Source organism: Ceratotherium simum, chromosome 4, assembly GCF_057802395.1.
Source record: "Ceratotherium simum simum isolate JZ-2026a chromosome 4, ASM5780239v1, whole genome shotgun sequence".
Taxonomy (NCBI): domain Eukaryota; kingdom Metazoa; phylum Chordata; class Mammalia; order Perissodactyla; family Rhinocerotidae; genus Ceratotherium; species Ceratotherium simum.
In genome coordinates, this window is record NC_141903.1 from 83,283,179 (window position 1) to 83,303,153 (window position 19,975).

Sequence of the window (19,975 nt, forward strand, 5' to 3'; positions counted from 1 at the left end):
GTTTAAAATATATGTGAGTTGCCTGATTCTTGTTGTTTGTCAACTAGTTTAGAATGACATGTGAGCTGCAGTGGTGAGCTGAGAGTTGGGTTTTGCATTATGCAGAAAACTTGTTACTGTCACATCTGTGATGCCACTAAAGCTGTCTTGTAGATGACTTGCAGTTGTATATTTAGATCCAGTGTTAATGTAATGTTTAACTGACAGCTATTGAAATTTTGAACTTTATAAGAAATGCTAAAATTTTAAGTGGAACTGAGTCTTAAAATATTGTTTTGCTAGCTCAATTAGAAATACTTCCCAAAGTAATTTAATTGAAAGTGATGTTATGATCAGTTTTCTATCCATATAAACCCTACCTCTAAATATTTTATTTTAAAAACGTTTGTTTCAAATTATAAAGCCTGTAACTAAGAGGTTTGTATTCATTTAGTTGTGTGCATATGAGCTAGATTTTCAACTCATTTTTATGCAATCTACGTGTGAAAGTAGTCCTAACACTCGTCAACTTTATTCATATTTGCACATCAAAATGCGAAGGGAAGGGTTATTTTCCATGGTTTTAAAAAGATGTGAAGAGTAATAAAAAATGGAAATTGTTTTATTTTGTTTGCTTTTGTCTGTTTTTGGATTTGTTATTAGTTAGGAAACAATGAGATAGCGATCTACGTTCTTAATATTCTTTTATATATATATTCATTCTTTTATAATGTTTCAGAAAAAACTGTTTACTATACATCATTGGTTAAAAGGGGCCTTCCAATCTCTTTAAAATGCCTGTGTTTAAGTTCTATTTATTTGAATTGTAATTCACTAGGGAATATGTCTACCTTTGGAGAGTTCTTAATTTAGTGCCAAATTCCTTGTCAGTGTTCCAAAATCCTTTATTGTTAGTGATAATGACGATAATTCATTTGACTTTATACATAAAGAAAAAATATTTTTAAAGTCTAATTTTATATTATGAAATATACTTTGTCATTGATGTTACTGAGATTTTTGATGATGGAATCAAGGAAGTATGAACCTATAAAATGATCGCTTTCCTGTACGAGTATGCCTAGCAAGTACACTTCTTACAGTATGCTTATTCACTCTTCAGAGAAAACTTTTTTTTCTCAGAACAGTGCTAACATATGTACATGCTTTATTGTTTGTTTGTTTGTTGAGGAAATTCTTCTACATCAGATACAAAGAAAATTTTCATTTTAGTTAAAATTACCTCTAGCATGTGGACTTATTATTCCCATAATTTGATCATTATTATGATACATCATGGTAGCATTTAGCATATTAAACTATAAAGAAACTATGAGATAGCTTGAGAAGTGGCGGCATTGCTAGTTTATATTCTGACAGATTTAATCATCTTTTAAGAATTATTCTTGAGGTGATTTGACTTTTAATGATTTTCTTTATGTGTAATGATAGAGAATGAATTTTTTCTTCTGCATTCAATGAAGGATGCATCTTTAAGAGTATAACAATGTGACATTCTTATTGATTATAGTCTACTTTTTAATGTTCTATGGTAAAATTATGATTTTCAGGGCAGCAAAAGTAGGATAAGTTCTCCAAGATAAATAGAAGAGAAGAGGTTTATTTTCTCTTAATATCAACATTATCATCAAAATGTATTGCTTAACACGTATTTATTGACTTCCTCTACTAACAACTATCTAGTTAAGAAACAGATATTAACTATAGAAGACGTGTCCCCTCCTGACCCTGAAAACTTGGAAATCTCATGTAACTGAAGAACTTTCGAGGAGATAGTAAGAACACCCACAGATAGTACATAGACAGAGCTCACGGAAACATACAAAAGCTACTGTAGCAACTTCTACTACATTCCAGGACTTTGAGAGACCATAAGTCCCCTTGTTCATTTTTTTCTCCATCAAATTGTGAATTATCCACTAGAGTTAGAACTAGAATATTGGAATATATTGACAGAAAGTCTGGAATTTCCTCCACATGACCTGGGAAGACAGTCTTACTGACTGCCCGTGTAAATGCATAGAGAGAAAGACTTTTTTAAGTACACAACGTCAGAATGAATTGGTGTTTCTGTGTACACACACCATCCCCCCTGTATGATGTGGCTCCACACGCAAAATGCACTAAGAATACACAGTGACAAGAAAGTCCATTTTTACCATAGTTACAACTTATATTCTTTCCTTCCTGTCATATGAGTGGTTTTTGGCAACTACCTATCTACTGGTATTACCCCATTTGAAGAGATTCCTGACTGAAGAGGACACACCACAAGATTGGAGAGGCATAGTCTACTCTGCCTGCTCTTTTCATAGTGGAAAAATGAGTCAGATAAGATGTAAAATAAATTTACAATACTATCTTTACTATATCTATAAATCCATCCCCAACCTCACCGTGAGCTGGGATAGAGAACACAATTCCAACTGAAGGTATCATGTGCAAATAAATTTGGAATGTAATCTTTATAACCTTTAAGCATCACTTTAAGGTTGGGGTTTCACAGAGTTTATAACCCAGAAGTATCAGAGTCCTGCTCTATGTGCTTCATTCATTTGTTCATTCAGCAGTGCCAGACTGTCAGTTACTCAGAAACAGGAAAGGTCCCAGTAAGTCCCTGCACTTCTCAGTATGTGTATGCACTGCTTTCCCCCACACACCCTAGGTATTCAGTAAAACTTGTAGAATTGAACGGTATACACATCAAATACAATTTTTGCTTTTATTCATATGTATCTTTTATGTTTGTTTTAGAAAACCTATAAAAAACAAACACAATCACTGCAGAACTCTTTCCTAAAGCTGGTTTGGGGAAAGTCTAACTCCTGTCTCAAGAGGTATCTGATGCAGGTTCAGATGGGCCAACATGCAGCTTGAGCAAATGCACTTTAATTAAGTGAAGGGTTGCTGAGTTTGTCCCAAACTCTATCCATCTTCTTGAAGAGAGAGCTGGTGAAGAATAACCAGCCAAAAGCAGTAAGTGACCTGAATTGCTACTTAAACAAGTATTATTGATATTAATCTTTTAAAAATCCATTAATGTGTTTGCTGAGGAGGACAGTCCTAAAATGCAATGTGAGGAGAATGGAGGGCCTGGTATCTCCAGTATGAAAAAAGTAAATAATAATAAAATAACAACAGCAAATGTATGTAGGGTTTTGACATTTGTCATCAACTATTCCAATTGATGGATAGGAAACTTGACCCCGAAGCAGTTGAATGACTTCTCTCAGGGTCACCACTAGAAAGTGGCAGAACAAGGAATGAAACTAAATTCTGTCTTCCTCCATTACTCTCGTACCATCTCTCCCCATCTCCCTAGGACGGCCCCAGTGTACATGCCACTGTTTCCCAGAGAGCTGTAAATTGTTCTCCTGTTCACTCTGAGCCCTGGTGTGGATGATAAATCACATGATGATGTCCAATATCAAATAATGTAATAAATAAAATATAGAGAAAAAAGAAGAGAAAAAGTGAAGAGTAGATGGATAAGATTTGTAAGTAATGAATGGAGACATAGAAGTATAAAAGAAAAATAAGAGAAAAGAGAAAACGATGATGGAAAATTTAGGGGAAAAAATGGAAAAAAAAAGGTCTGATTTCGAAATGCGGAGGAAGAAGAGAAAAGGAAATGACTCATAAATTTTAAAATGCAGCTTATTCTGAGAGTCGGGAGAATCCTAGGTTCAACCTCTCATGTTTTATTTGCATGGCACAAATCCATGACTTGTTGAGATTTCTGAGACTTTTAATTAGGAAAGAAAACACAGATAAATGGTGGAGACATCCACGACAAAGTGGTACTCCAGAAAGTGGTCATTTTTAATGATTTGCTCTAAACCTAAGGAGTTTCTATATAAGTGGCTAAGGTGTACTCAGATCCTCCTTCAGCAAGAACTGTAGGCTCTATAACAGATCTTCCTAGAGACGCCATCTTAAGATGTTCTTACATCTGTGAATTGTAAACAGTATTCATTTCCTTCTGGCGTATTCATTTCCTCAGACTTAGAGACGTGTGCCAAGTATTCTCTTTATTGTCCCTTTGCTACTTTTTAAAAATTTTTTTTTATTTTTTATTTATTTATTTATTTTTTTGGTGAGGAAGATTCCCTGTCAGCTAACATCTGTTGCCAGTATTCCTCTTCTTTTTTCTTTTTTTCTTTTTTTTGCTTGAGGAAGATTCTCCCTGAGCTAACATCTTCCTTTATTTTGTATATAGGTCACTGCCACAGCATGGCTTGACAAGGTGTAGGTCCGAGCCTGGGATCTGAACCTGTGAACCCAGGCCGCTGCAGCTGAGTAACTGGACTTAACCATTACACCACAGGGCTGGCCCCGTCTCTGCTACTATTTTATTGCCCTTCTTATTTTTGAGTGGCGTTTTCTTCCTCTTTATTTACATGTCTTAATATCCCCTCTCTACTTCCTTCCTATTTTTACTATGTTCCTATCCGCTTTCCACCCTTTGACGATGAGCCTGGCAGGGAAACCATGCCGGCTTCAGAGAGGAGCAATGGACCCAGAGCTGATGCTTCGAGGAAACCTCAGCATCAGACGTGCTGTAATTGTCACAAGTCCAGAGCCAGTCTTAGGAAGTCTCCAAGACTGTTTCAGTAAAACGACAGTCATCCCAAACTTACAGAAAATAAATCAAATAAAGCAATATAAAAATAAAAAAGAAAATAAAATAAAGAAAATAAAGCAAATAATCCTTTTTAATGCCAAATATATTTTTTAAATTGTAGCCGTTTTTGGATAGGAATCTTTCCAAATTGAATTACATAGCTTTCTGCCTTTTTAATTTTACAAATATAGTAACATTATAAAAAGTTTGTAGAATAAGAGAAAAATACCCACCCATCTGCTTAATATTTTAAGAAAATAACTAATATGTTAATGCACTAATATGTGCATTCCTTTCCAGTGTTTTAAAGTAACGCTTCCAAAAAAAAAAAAATACATGCACTAAGGAAAATGAGGAAAAGTAGAGAGAGGAAAAATGAACATAGGCACAACATTATTTCCAGGGGTTTATAGGCTCCTGGAAGCTCAACCACAAGATGGAGAACACCTGGTAACCTTGACGGCTTAGACCAGTGGTTGTCCAATCTGAGGCTGTGTGAGAATCGCCTGGGGGAAGGGCGGGTCTTGTGAAACACTGAGGGTTGGGCCCCACCCCAGCGCCTGATTCAGGAGATCTGAGGGGGGCCCCGAGAATCTGCTTTTCTAACAAGTTTCCTGGTGCTGCTTCTACTGCTGCCCCACACTTTGTTTTGACACCTGCGCTCATTCCAAATAGTGAACTCACCTGACTCTGAGATGGAGATATCTTTAATCTGCTATTTTTCTTACATTTATTCCTAAAAATTGATCAGATTTGAGGTGAGCCATGCCGGCTTGATACCAACATCTTAATTTGTATAGTTTTTATACTTTTTCAAAAACACTTTTCACCCTGGGGAGAAGTTATTATCACTATTACTATTTTGTAGGTGAAGAAATTCAGACCTGATGTATTGGTTATGAGACCTAGAGTAGAACTCATATTTTCTTCATCCTGATCTAGGACTTTTTCCAGGTTGGCAGGTTGCCAAAAGATCAAGCCAAGGGCAAGGAAGCAGTAGATTGACCAGGGCCAGATTGGGAGGTCACCATGATGTCTGTGGCTGGACATCTAATCCAGGGCATCATAAATGCTCTGTAGCTTCCTCAGTAGCTTGCACTTTCATAGAACAATGCAAGACGACAGGGAGAATGCTACGTTCACTTGAAGTTTATACAGACTCACTCCCTGAGGGGAGTTTGTGTTGTGTAGTTAAACAAAGAGATTTTTTTCAATCATGGCTTCTCTCTTGAGCGTTGGGTATATTCCAAGCAGTTCTGCGTCCTGCTCCATTGTGTGCAGTAAATCCTGGGGCTTAGGTAAGATCCACTTGTCCCTCCACACACTGAACAATTCAAATGCATCAGTAGCCTGAGTTCTTTAGCCATCATTTGGGTCAGTGGTCTGACTTCTGGATGTTACATACCTGTAGAGTCAAAACAGAAAACACAGCCAACCAATAACAACAAAACAATTGATGAGCCAGCATAAGGTTGCCATTAAAAACAATTTTTTTTGCTAAGTAAGGATAAAATAATCTATGATTTGAAAAGTCCAAAATTTATAATTCCGTGAAATAAAGGCCATTCTAACAGCAAAAAGGTAAGGAAAGTTACTTCAGAAAAACGAACAATTTTTTTAAATTGAATTCATTTAACCTAATGAAAAAGCAAACTTTTGCAGTCCCTTTTCTCTCTCTTTTTTTTTTTTTTCATGTCACTGCACCACTGACCAACTTTTAGGAAACACTGTTTATGGACCCTCTTCTGCCTGTAACTAAATCAAACAGATATCAAGGAGGAGAAGACTCAGTCTATTTTAAAATAATTCTGTCAAATGAGAGTCTATGGTTTGAGATTCTGTGGTTTGCTCATTCAATTTCTGGCAAGCTTTGTATTGATTCTCATAATTTTTAAACTAAATTTCAAGTGCTGAGTTGAAACCTCATTTATTTCATTATGCCCTCAATGAAGAAAAAAGTAACTCTTCCCCATTGTCCATATAATAACACAGGTAATCTTCAAACAGTGTAAAAACTCCCCTTGGTCTTGGCTCCTTTAGTCCTTGTAAGTGTTTCTCCCAGGTCCAGGTTTCCATCCCTCCTTCCTCTGGGCACACGGGATGGTTCTGGGTGAGGAGCATGCGGTGGAGAAAGCATTCAGCCTCTGAACTCACACACGACTGGTGTGAACAGGGCTGTGATCAGTGCTACGCCTACAACCTGAGGAGAGAAGGATGAGGGGAGTCATCCCAGCTTGTGTGAAGCCTTGAAAGAGCAGTGAGAGCTGGCTAGGAGAGCTGATGGCGCTCCTGGGGCACACAGGACATCAGTAACGGTGGTAGGGAGTGCAGACCCCCCAGATCCCAGCTCCTCGCTTTACGTGCTGGAGATTTCACTACTCCGACTCCATTTCCAGAACTGTAAAATGTGTATACTAACAGACTCAACTGAGTTGTTCCGAGAAATAACAATTAAATCGGTGAAGCTTCAACAACAGCGCCTAGCATGTGATAGTAGTTCAGGAAATATGTGGCATTAGCTCTCAAGGCACAGAAAATAGCATGCATGCCTTCCACTTGGTTTTATTTCCCCATTACCTAATGCAATAATTTTACCATAGTAGGTATGTAAGGAATAGCAATTGGCCACTTTTGCATCTGACTGTTGGCATAAGTATATCTTTATTTCTATTAAACTATTAGACTTCTATGTTGGCTAGAGTATGTTGTTCAAACAGTGGTTCAATTATCACCAAAGAAAAAATGTAAAGTTACAGTCCTATCCTGTGTCTTCACTGTGAACACAGACGTTTCAGTTTGATCTCCTCTGGAAGCTGGCTGCAGCATCTTGGCAGCAAGGCTTGGTAGGCTGTAAAAAGATACCGTGTGAGTTGCATGAACTGAGAGCACTAATTCAAGACTGGCAATAGCCAGTTGTATAAAAGTCCCGCAAATTTCCTAAATTTTACTCACATCAAAAACTAAAAATTTTTACCTAACATACGTAGATATTCAGAAAAGACATTGTTGCAAAATGCAAATAAGCAAGATTCAGATTCATTCACTCACATGAACGCCTACTATGTCTGAGGCGTCCTTCTCCTCTGAGGCCAGCGCACAGACCGCTGGCACAGCACTGTCCTCGGGGACCTCAATCTAGTGTACAGTACCTCATGTTGTACTTGCAGTTTGCGGAAACCCCTGAAGACTGTGCCCCTAAAGTTCTCTTTTCTAGTTTCACATCTTTTGGTGAGACAGATGTTATGCAGCCAGGGTGGCAAAGGTAATGTCCACTCTCTCCTACCTGGAGGGCACTAATGCCAGTGAGAGGTAGTTGGAAGTGTTCACTGATATACACCTCTATTTTAATCACAAATCACTGAAGATGTGAAGTATTCTCGGCCGTTTAAAATTGAAGGCGGTGTGTGTGAGTGCGTGTGCGTGCACACACGTGAGCCACCGAGGTGGTGTTCATGGCGCCAGGTGGTGTTATAGACAAGGCAGGGCACCATCATGCTACGAAGAGTGCCATCTGACTTCTCATAGGTAAGTCTTGAAAGAAAAAGTTTATATTCACATATAACACAAGTTAAAGTTTTAAGATCAATAGGTTCAAGTTAAAGACCTAAATAAAAAAGACAACAAAACAAATAAATTAATTTTCTCTTTTGGAAAAATAAGTTCAACTCAGTGTAAGTGTTGCTTTTGCTTGAAAGTGAATACAAACTTTGCTGCTTACTAATGTGTGACCTTCAGCAAGATCTGTCAGGAAAAGTGGAAATACTTGTCCCATGGTATTATTATAAGGACTGCATGAGCCGTTGTATGCACAATGCTTAGCATGGCACTTGGCAAATAGTAGACATTCAACTAAAAACAATTGCCGCTATTATTATTATTATTTATTCCCCGCCCTCAGGATGTTTGCATTTTAAAATTTGGTTGCTGGACCGTTAATACCTTAACTCAATGAAATGAACCTTTAGTGGTATAATTTTAATGCTATGGTATGGAATTAAAGGAGATATATAAATTTGTGTGTAACAGATTTTAGGTAAAAATGATTAAAAATCAGGGTGACTGCAATGGTAGCATGCAGAACTCTAACCCTGTGTGTGTGTGTGTGTGTGTGTGTGTGTGTGTGTCTGTGGGGGTATACAACTCTCTATAAATTATACTGTAGATAACCATGTTAATGTGAAAAATAATGTAGCAAATTCTCTGCCTCTGCTCATCTTGACCGCTTACCTAGAATGTCTCCTTTCTTTAACAGTCGAAATTGTATGCTTTCCTCGAAGTCTCTCTTCCACTCCCCCCCCATCCCTGTGGCAAGCGGAGAGCCCACGATGCCTCCTGTGCTGCTTTGCCATTGTTTTATGTTTGTGTATACAATTGTCCCAATTATATTCCAAATTCCAAAAAGCCATCTTTATTCTATTTGTTCACCCAAAGCGTAGTTCTGGGTTGAAAATAGGTACTATTTGTTAATAGTATTCCTATGGGCAAAAGTCAGTAGCTTCAAAAAAATAATCATTTCCAAAAAAAACCTCAGACGAACAAGCAAGTGAACTTCCGAATATAAGATCAGTAAATCAGGTAGAATTTTGAAGATGGCACTCGTTTCCTGGAAAAGTAAATTTCTCCATTTGCTCATCCACCATCTTCTTTCTGTGACATGAGGAAGAAAAAGAAAAGGGTTAAAACAGACATGAAAGACTGAAGCCATCAGCATCACCACACTGCCTGTTTTCAGAGGGGAGAATGCAGAGAGGTGTTCGGGTCCCAGGAAAGACTTGGGGGCCTTCTGTGAATAGTGCCTGAGGCTCTGGAGCAGAGGCTGGCCTGCAAGGACCTCCAGGAACAGACTCAGAGCTCTTTAATAAGTATTCCAGGGAGTCAGGCTTTCCTGGAAAAAACAAATTAGTGTGAGAAACCAGTACTGTGCAATTTCAGTTTTAAAAATAGCCAAGTATTGTTAAGGCTTCTGTGTGCATGAGAGAAAAAGAAAGCCCTTGTTAATATTTGCCTCAGATTCCACATTACAACAGAGGAGCGACGCTGAAATTCTTGCCTGGCAAATACCGCAAAGGTTGGAAGGTTTGTATCACTTGGATCACTTTTTGGCCCTTCCAATGACAAAGTTTGGGGGGGGATTTTTTCTAATCAAATCCTTCTTGCAATAAAGGGCAGCCAAGTGATGGCTCTGCCTCTGTCACTCAGGACCAGCGCTGCGCCGTGCTATTTCTGCTCTTCATTTGCCTAATTGCCCTGAGAGGCTGCCAGGGACAGCCCCTGCGGCCGTGGCTCTGCTGACTGCAGAGACCCTACCAGCACTCGAAGTTGGTGCGTCAGCATTTTAGATAGAAATGAATGAAAAATCAATCAGGATGACTGCAGTGGTAGCATGCACAACTCTAACCTGGTTTATCCATAATTTTCAACCATTCACCACAGACCCAAGCAGAGTGTAAGATGGTAAGTCAATCTCTATCAAATGTGCTGCTTCTGCTTAATCAGGCATTTTTTTTGCCCTCTTTTCTATTTAAAACAAGCAAATCTAACCTGCTTAGGAAGCCACATGTAAAATGAATGATGATGGCAAGTTTCATGCAAATATTCTTTATCTGCCCTGGTTTAAGATTCAGTTCCCAATTAGACCAGGTGATAAATATTCGTATGTAGATATCTCAAGTTGTTGTTTTATTAACTTATACTTCAAATTCAGAGGTTTAAAATTTTTTTAAGTCTATTTATATCCCTGCCACATCTCTTTGTAACTTGCTGTAACTCTCTATATCAAAACTATACTGTTTTAAATTTCTAGATTTACAATTCTGCAAAGATAGAGTTAAACACTATTTGGACTCTGGCTACATAAAGGACACTGGAATTGTTCAAAGCTGCAGTCTTCAGCTCCCAAAGACAGCTACAGGAACTTTCTGAACAGATTGGGTTAAATATTTGTACAGACCCATTCTATGATGATAAGGCGGTAATAAGTTGTGCAGTGCAACACTCCAAAGGGTTCCAAGTCTCACATGCCTCTTTGTGTGTGATGCTCTCACAGTGAAGAAGATTCTTTGAGCTATAAAGATGAAGAGTCTACTTCTTCTGGTGCTGATTTCAGTCTGTGGGGCTGATCTTCATTCAGACAACTACACTCTAGACCATGACAGAGTTATTCACATCCAAGGTAAGAAAGTCAAATTAATTTCAAGTTGCTTAGAGTTGAGACGCCTTGTTGGTGTTTCTTAATTTTAGTTCTGCTGCATTGGCTTTTTGTTTTCCTTTCTGCTTATTGGTGAACATGCTCCCTGGCTTTTGAATGCTATTGCATTACAGTAGAGTCAGGAATTGGGGACAATTAAAGTGGAATGGCTTAAGAAATGTCCAACTGCAGGGAGTTGATGCAATTGTTCAAGGCTTTTTAGTCCAGTTGCTGTCTTCTAAGTAGAATGGAGGGCACGAAGTTTATTTAAATGCAAGGCAAAAGGGGGGAGAAATAGGAAGTAAAACTTATGATGTAAGGTCATTCTGTTAGAGTAATCGTTAAGAAAAAACAATGTGAAAATGAAAGTCAGACAAGCTAAGTTTCAGGAAAAAGTAACTTACCCTATTGTAATCTCCTTCGGTAAAGCTTTAATCCCCATAGACATCGGGCTGCATATTTCGCCCTTGCATATTTCTTTCCAGCTCAGCTGAATCCCGAGCCTGAGAGCTGTGGCAAGATTGGAGGCTGCAGTACAATGCAGCTGTTTCCTCAGTCCCAGCTTCAGCTGAGGGCCATCCTGCGTTAAGAGAGCTATGAGACTTATGCAATAAGAGAAAGATAGTTCTAAAGGAGCTGTAGCTTCTCTCTTTGCCCTTGCATGCTGAATAATTAAAATAAGAATTACAGAATTTAACAGTTTAAAGATACGATGATATTAATTTTAGATGAACTCAGTTTGGGGACCAGAGGCATTTTAAGTTTGCTAAGAGACATAAAACATCAAGTTATATCTTCAAGGTCAAAAGTATAGTTCTCAGAAAACTGCATTCACTGTTGAAAAGTATGACTTGTGAAGGTCGAATGATAGTGTAAGTCTGGCTAAAAGTATTTTCCTGTATGTATTATGACTACCCAAATGGAATTTTGAATTTGACAATGTCCAGCTATTTTAGACGTATCTCTTTCAGTTCTCTTTACTTCCAACAGCTTTATGTTTTTCACTGTTGGACTGTGAAAAGAAATTATATAATCATAAATTTTACTATGCAACTGCTGACTCAGCTGATTCCTTTAATGTATATAGTAGAATCAGAGCTGTTTCCCAAAGACTATAAGATATTTACACATAGAGATTTCTGATGAGGAATAACATCCTTTTAACGTTTAGTCACAGAATTCAATCCAGCCAAAATAGTAATAATACCTAGTTATCATTGACAATAGCAGTTTTAAATCCAATGTAAAATAAACTTTAGCTGCGGTTTCAAGTTGTTGTTAGACGGATACCTGTTATCTTATTAACTATGTACAAACCATTTAGTCTAAATTGCACCTAGAGTATGAAAATACTAATTTTAAAATGTATTAACAAAAATGTAATACATTTTTAAAACTTATTAAGATTTTAAAAATTACTCCTGGGGAGCTTATAAGTCAGACTCAAGTTTTCTCAGCAAGGAAAACTTCTGCTGCTCCTTTCTGGTCACATATATTCTGTTGAAATTTAGTGCAGAGGAATTTCTGACCCAAGGTATCAGAATTATCCAGTGCATATACTCTCAGATTTTTTTAAGTGCCTTGATAGTCCACTTCATTTTAATTGCAAATTCATATTCTTAGAAAGTTGCTCAGAGCTTTCAAGTAATAAAACAACAATGCTTATATTTTGCTTGTGAAAGTTAATACTGAAATGCAATTTGGGGCAGGAGTATAATGCTGTGTCCATACGTTGGAATTCATTTTACAATTGCTCCAAATACCTGTTCTCGTTACTTTTCATCCAACAAAAAAAAATGTTTTCCGTTTATGATAGCATTCAGGTTTAACTTTCATATTCTTCAGTCCTTCAGAGAAACATTTCCAACTGGCCTGTCAATTGGAACAATTTGTTGTCTTTTACAAGGCAAAAATAAACCATATAGCATAGTAGATAATCGATAAAGCAGAAAACCATCATTACTTACTTGAAATACTGGATTGTTTTCTCATATTTAAAACTTTTATTTATCGGGGCCGGCCCGGTGGCGCAAGCAGTTAAGTGCGCACATTCCGCTGCGATGGCCCAGGGTTCTCCGGTTCGAATCCTGGGCACGCACAGACTCACGGCTTGGCGAGCCATGCTGTGGCGGCGTCCCATATAAAGTGGAGGAAGATGGGCATGGATGTTAGCCCACAGCCAGTCTTCCTCAGCAAAAAGAGGAGGATTGGCAGATGTTAGCTCAGGGCCGATCTTCCTCACAAAAAAAAAAAACCAAACTTTTATTTATCAAACATGGCCTAGAAGGAATTTAAGGAGCTGAAATCCTCATAAAATTTGGTAAGAATTTTGCAGTCCGATGATTAAATTAGTAATCTAAATCTCAAATTCCTGAATTGTACTGATAAGCAGTATGTGTTTCTCTCAGTGATAGAAAATTGTTCAAAATTCACATTACTGCAAAAACACCTTTTCTATCTCCCATTTTTCATTAAATTTCTATTTTTGTATTCTAAATTCCCCAGGCCTAAATAATATCAACGGAATAATGCACATCATCCTCAAATTCTCCTTGGCTGCCTTGATAAAGATGCTCAATACTTTGATGATATATTCTTGAGTCTCAAGCATAATACGAGTTACCTAATTATTTTTCTAAAGGCTTCCTCCAAATTTTGTTGTGGGAGATTCTACAGAGATACGGGCACACAAAAAAACTTAATCTGGCTTAAAAAAAAAGTCAGACTACCAGGAAAGAAAAAATGGCAAGTGTAGACTCCTGTGCAAAGTGTTTCTAATGAAAAGCATTTTTCTGGTGATGGAAAAGGAAACTCTCTCAGCTTCCCATGGAGAAAGACACAGCCTTAGATAAAATTGCACATGTAATAATTCATTCCCTTTAATTTTTTTATTGAATCAATTTGGTCACATGAGAAAACAAACTTCACTTGTCCATGGAGTCTGCTAAAAATGTGCAGTCAAGATATTAGCTTGTATATCATATACTGTCCTCAATGTAGGGGATAGCAATTTCCTCAAGTACTTCTACATGAAGAGATAGCTGCTGTTAATATCATCTCTATAACACTCTCAACTAATGGATTATATTCCTCATTTCACAATGTGCCTTGTCAAACAGCTTCTAAATCCTTTGAAGCTTGAGATCATTAGGAAGAATTTTATATGGAGTACCAAATCACACAACAGCACAACTTTTAAAATATTTAGATTAGGTCCACATACTCTTTGTGTAGACTTTCAGTTACCAGTAGAAGTTCAGAGATGATGAATACACTTTTATAAATACAGCTTTTAAGAAGATGTTTACATAGACAGCAGAAAAAATTTATGACCTTTAACCAATGTAAAAAGCAAAACAGTTATAGTTATACTGAATATGTACCTGCTTGACCTTATCTGGGTCAGAGAGTCAGTTCCTCCTGCCTCTGGAGTTCAAGCTCAGGTCTTCCGATGACAAGTTCAAGAGTTTTTCCCCTAACGCCACTTACTGGCTTTAGACCCTGGACAATTTACTTGATCTCTTTAAGTCTCAGTTACTTTGTCTATAAAATTGGGCATAATCACTGTTTATTCCATAGAGCTTGGTGAGAATTAAATTAGGTAATATATAGAACAGTGCCTAGTACCAAGCCTGGCACACAATAAGCTCTCAATAGATGATAGTTGTTATTGTCATGTTAATTACTTCCTGACTGTCATAGAGAACTGATTTTGAAATTGAAAAGGGAGCACAGCTACTGGTGGAAAAAGCTAATGCTTTACAGTTCATTTGTTAACAGAACCATATTATTACCTTAATTTTAAGGAAGTAAACATTTGATAAGTTGCCTTCTTTGCCCTCTTTAATTTCACAATGTAAAATTTCCCCAATAGTATTAAACATTATCTAATCACTTTTACTTTCCTTATAGAATCTACAGCTTTCCAAACTTAAGTAATATTTCCCTTAATATACTTATGAGGTGAACACAGACAAGCTATAATAAATTTTTTAAAAGAATAATAAGAGGAACTCTCAGAAATGAAAACTGTTCCCTTCTATTTAATAAGTAAAATTTATTGTCATTTTTCTCAAAAGATAAAACAATTAGATTTTTTTAAAGAAAGAATTTTCAGAATTTCGTCTCAATGGGTAGAAAAAATAATGTGTATCTAGAACCCCCGGCAGAAGTGGACACTCCCCACTCAGTGTGGTCATTTCCTCCTTCATGTGTGCATCTCAAACAACTCCTCTGTCCCAGCTTACAATGTGTTACTTTTTGCTAACATGCCTCCCCTTCCTCATAAGACGGTCAGCTTTGTAACACCCCAGCTATGTAGTAGTGCCTGGCACATAGTAGGTGCTTCATGTATGTTCGTTGAATAAATGAATGACTGTAATGAGATACTTGTGAATTACCACTATCCTAATGAGCATTTCTTAAATCCTGTGGCATCCATGGCATTCAGCAACACATGACACATTGTATGGACTCAGTGAACATTAACTAGATGACTGCTTTTATTCTGTAAAGTTGGCATAAGGTAAATTCCATGAATTATGGAATTTAAGCACTTAAAAGGACTGTGGTATAGATCACCTAGATCAATATCCCATTGTACGAATGAGCTCAAGGCCTGGAGCTTTTATGTTGCTTGTCTCAGGTTGCACGGCTGATGAGGAACAGTTTCTCTTGGCTAATCCCCTCCCCTTCTTCAAATCTGGGTTCCTTTCTCACCTTCTTAATGAACTCACCCTGACTAGTGCACTCTGTCTCTCCTCGGGCACCATCATCTCTCTCAGACCTTCTTTTCCTTTTTTCTGTAGCACTGGCTATCTACTTTACTTATTTTTATGTAATTATTTGCGTCCTTCTCTGCCACAAGAACATATGTCAGCTCCACAAGGGCAAGCATCTGTGGCTGATGTATCCCAGTCACCTAAACCAGTACCTGGCACGTAGTAGGTGATCCATACATGTTTGTTGAATAAATCCCGGACCAAAGTCCAGGTCTTTTTCCTAATCAAGTCCTAGTCAGTCTTTCCAAATCTCAGGGAAATTTTTTCAGTTCATGAAATGAGAGGCAGTAGATATAAGGAAAAGGATGATGAGTTTGGGTAGCAAATTTTGTTTGGTCATATGCATGGCTCCCACACTGCACGCACCGTCTTACACTCCATGCGAGTCCAGAGGCAGATGGCAGCATTCCTCCTAACGCGTGCATGCAGCTTTGAAGAGGATTCGATGTACATCTGGTCACTGCAATGCTATCCTGTTCCTTATGTAATATCTGCAGAGTCGGGTTCTGGTGGTGCAGAGTGGATCCAAAGGAGTGGAGGGAATTTAATAATGTATGATCACAAACCATCTACAGAGCCACAGTTTAATGGGGGAACTAGATAAGTGTTGCTTCAACTTAATTTTCTGTCTTCCACCTAAAACTCACTTGGACTCTGTGAGTCTGTTATGCAAAGTTAAATTAATTCATTTTTGTCTTTTTGAGGCAGAGTATGCTGTTTACAGCCACGAATGCAAAATTCACAAATATCAAGTATGTTTTCCAAATTGCATTTAGATAAACATATATACTTTAATAATTCTATCTAGAAATTATAGCTATAAAATATCAGAGAATTTTATCATGAAATTATAAAAATTAGCAACATCATGAGTATTAGATGACCAATTCTAAAATATCTTATTAGTTTACTCTAGGACATGAAGCCAAATATGATAAGAACCTACTACATTAAACCCAGGCTTATCATTTGATCAAACTAAGAATATCACCATATGAATATAATAAATGAGCCCAAAAAAGAAGGAAAATGTATATGTAAGTGTATACAAACATATGTAGAAATACTCATAACTTCACACGTACATATATCCACTTATTCAGGCTGCTATAACAGAATACCATAGACTGGGTGACTTATAAACAACAGAAATTAATGTCTTACAATTCTGGAGGCTGGGATGTCCAAGATCATGATGCTAACAGATTCAGTGTCTGGTGAGAGCTGGCTTCCCAATTCATAGATGGCTGTTTTTTCTATGTGTCCTCACGCAGTGGAAGGGGACAAGGGACCTCTCCTGGGGCTCTTTTATAAGGGTACTACTCCCATTCATGAGGACTCTACCCTCATGACCTAATCACCTCCCAAAGGCCCCACCTCCAAATATCATCACATTGGGGATCAAGTTTCAACATAAGAATTTTGAGGGGACACAAGCATTCAGTCTATAGCAAGCACCCACTATGAACAGGCATTGGGGATAGAATGATGACCGAAACACACGGTCTTTGTCTTCATCGTGTTTATAGTCTAGGGAGAGACAGACGTTACTATGAATATAGAACCATTGACTATGATAACTGCTATGAAGGAAAATTATAGAATGCCACAGAGAGAAGATAACATTACGTGTTATTACTTTTGTTCAAACAAAGTATTCAAGAAAAGTAGTTTCTTTAAATTAAAGGTAAAAGTCAAACATGGCAATATCTTTCTTCAACTATATAGTTGCTACACTAGATACACATACTCATGTGTTATACCTATATACACACATACACAATGGTTATAAATAGAGAGCAAGGAATGAAATGGTTATAGATTGATATATAATTTCTATCAATCCCTAAATCTATATTTAGAAATATGTGTATTTTCCTACTAACTTTGTATCTGCTGGCCCATGTCCCAGTCTTCTTTGCATTTGTGTGTCATTTTGAGAAAATCTACTCATTCAGGCCTTTGTTGCACATTGGCCTCCTTTGTGCAAAACACTGAGTTATTCTCTGTGGGAGGACAGACCATCTCCTCAGTGAGCTTAATGACAATATTATCAGGGCAACAAAGGTGACAAGAAAGAATAAAATAAGTGTTAAATAGAGGTGGAAATATGGAGAAAAGAGTAATTAGTTATCACACAAAAAGATCTTACTATTTAGAACTTTGTATCCATACTCTAAAGTTTTTATCAGTTAGTAGATTTAAACCCATAAAATATATCTTAAGAGTATTAGGGCCGGCCCCAAGGCTTAGCGGTTAAGTGTACACGCTCTGCTGCTGGCGGCCCGGGTTCAGATCCTGGGCGCACACCGACGCACCGCTTCTCTGGCCATGCTGGGGCCGCGTCCCACATACAGCAACTAGAAGGATGTGCAGCTATGACATACAACTATCTACTGGGGCTTTGGGGGAAAAAATAAATAAATAAAAAATTAAAAAAAAAAAAGTATTAAACTTGTTATTGAGTAACCTGGAATGCTGAATTCTATGTTATTCTACAAAGAATCTCTTAAAACAATAAATTTTGGAATATTTCCAGGTATGAAAACCTGTATTTAATAATCTTTTCAAGTAGAAACAAATTCACACTAACAGCCATTGCTTTTTCTGTTCCATTCTGGGTGCTGAAATCAGCAAATTGTGCAGGAAGCCGATAATTATTTGGAAACTTTCCCAAATACCCAGAAAAATCCATTAAATATAGAAGCCTTTCCCTTTGGTTGCAACTTTACAAGAATCAGTGTTGTCTCAGCTAAAGCACTGACCTATAGCTTAATGGCTTAATGTTCAAGTAATTCCAACAAGCTATGTTTCTCTGACTTTACCAGATATCAAGAAAGAATAGATTTAGTCTTCTTTATTGCTTTGGCTCTTTATTTTAAAGGTACGGTGGAAAATTACTGTTTTAGGAGATTCTTTTGGAATACAAAAGTCTAGCAAAATGCTAAGAAATTAAAATGTTCCGTTGGGCCGGCCTCGTGGCTTAGCTGTTAAGTGCACGCACTCTGCTGCTGGCGGCCCGGGTTCGGATCCCGGGCATGCACCGCTTCTCCAGCCATGCTGAGGCCGCGTCCCACATACAGCAACTAGAAGCACGTGCAGCTATGACATACAACTATCTACTGGGGCTTTGGGGGAAAAATAAATAAATAAATAAAATTATAATAAATAAATAAATAAATAAATAAAATGTTCCGTTAAGAAGTTATCAAAGTGGCAATATCCAGGGGTAAAAAAAGAAATCTTTGTTATAGAAATATTCTTATTTCAAAATGAAGATATTGAAAGCATAAGAAATCTAAGTTTTATAAAATTACTTCAAAAACATTTTGGGGGGTGCTGGCCCTGTGGCGTACCAGTTAAGTGCACATACTCCGCTACTGGCGGCCTGAGTTCGGATCCCGGGTGCGCACCGCTTGTCAGGCCATGCTGTGGCGGCGTCCCACATAAAATGGAGGAAGATCGGCACGGATATTAGCCGAGGGCCAGTCTTCCTCGGCAAAAAGAGGAGGATTGGCATGGATGTTAGCTCAGGGCTGATGTTCCTCACAAAAAAAAAAATATGCCACGGTGTAGTATCACCAAACAGGTGTGCCCTCAAAAATGATTGTCAACTAGTCAGTACAGATAGTAGCCGTTTTAATCTTGTTTCAGTAACACGCTGGTTTGACTTCAGTGCTTACTCAGTGACTAATTACCACGTGTATAAACTCTGAGTAGCATGTTTTTACTTGCTCAAGATTATGCTGTGAAGTGTATTGAACAACATTAAGTTTAACAAGAATTCTCCCTACTTTTTCCAAACACTGGCCACTCAAAAGGGACAAGGACATTAAGGATAAAAACACAGAAGGGCCATAGTTCATCACGTATGACATTAACAAAGCGTGTTAGAACCGGGAGCATTTACTACAGTCAAGCATGTCAATGAGATGAAGGAGGTAGAAAAAAAGGAGAGTCCTATCTTGTTTTTGAAGAGTGATTATAGGTTTGAAATAAAAACACCATTGAAAACATACCCTTGAAGTGAGGAGATTTCCACTTCTAGATGATCCTATTTGTCATGGTGCTGGCTTTGCCTCCTTCCTACGCCTCGTTCCTGGAAAGCATTGGCAATGACGTTTGTCTATTGGGCTCAGAGTTACTGAATGGTAGTGAAAGCCCAGGTGAAATGAAAGACATGGAAGTTAAAGAGAGGTAGGTTTCCTTGTAAATTACCGTATGCATTACGTAAATTTCTTATTTTCTTAGTTATATGACTACATTTTTTTCACAATGGATTTATGACTATCTGTGACTAATAATGTTGCTAGTAAAAAATAATGAACACTTTCACACAAGGTTTTTTTCCTGTTCTTTGTCTTTTTAAGAATAAAGAAGTAA

General features: G+C 37.6%; 1 protein-coding gene across 1 annotated transcript in view; it reads left to right on the forward strand.

Annotated features, from left to right (window-relative positions):
• The window catches only part of HAPLN1 (hyaluronan and proteoglycan link protein 1), a 77,845-nt gene that overhangs the window by 32,319 nt on the left and 25,551 nt on the right, over positions 1-19,975 (forward strand). The window contains exon 2 of the mRNA XM_004420390.3: positions 10,671-10,796. Within this exon, the coding sequence (XP_004420447.1) occupies positions 10,697-10,796 (100 nt within the window). The 5' untranslated portion in view covers positions 10,671-10,696. The remainder of the gene's footprint in view (positions 1-10,670; positions 10,797-19,975) is intronic.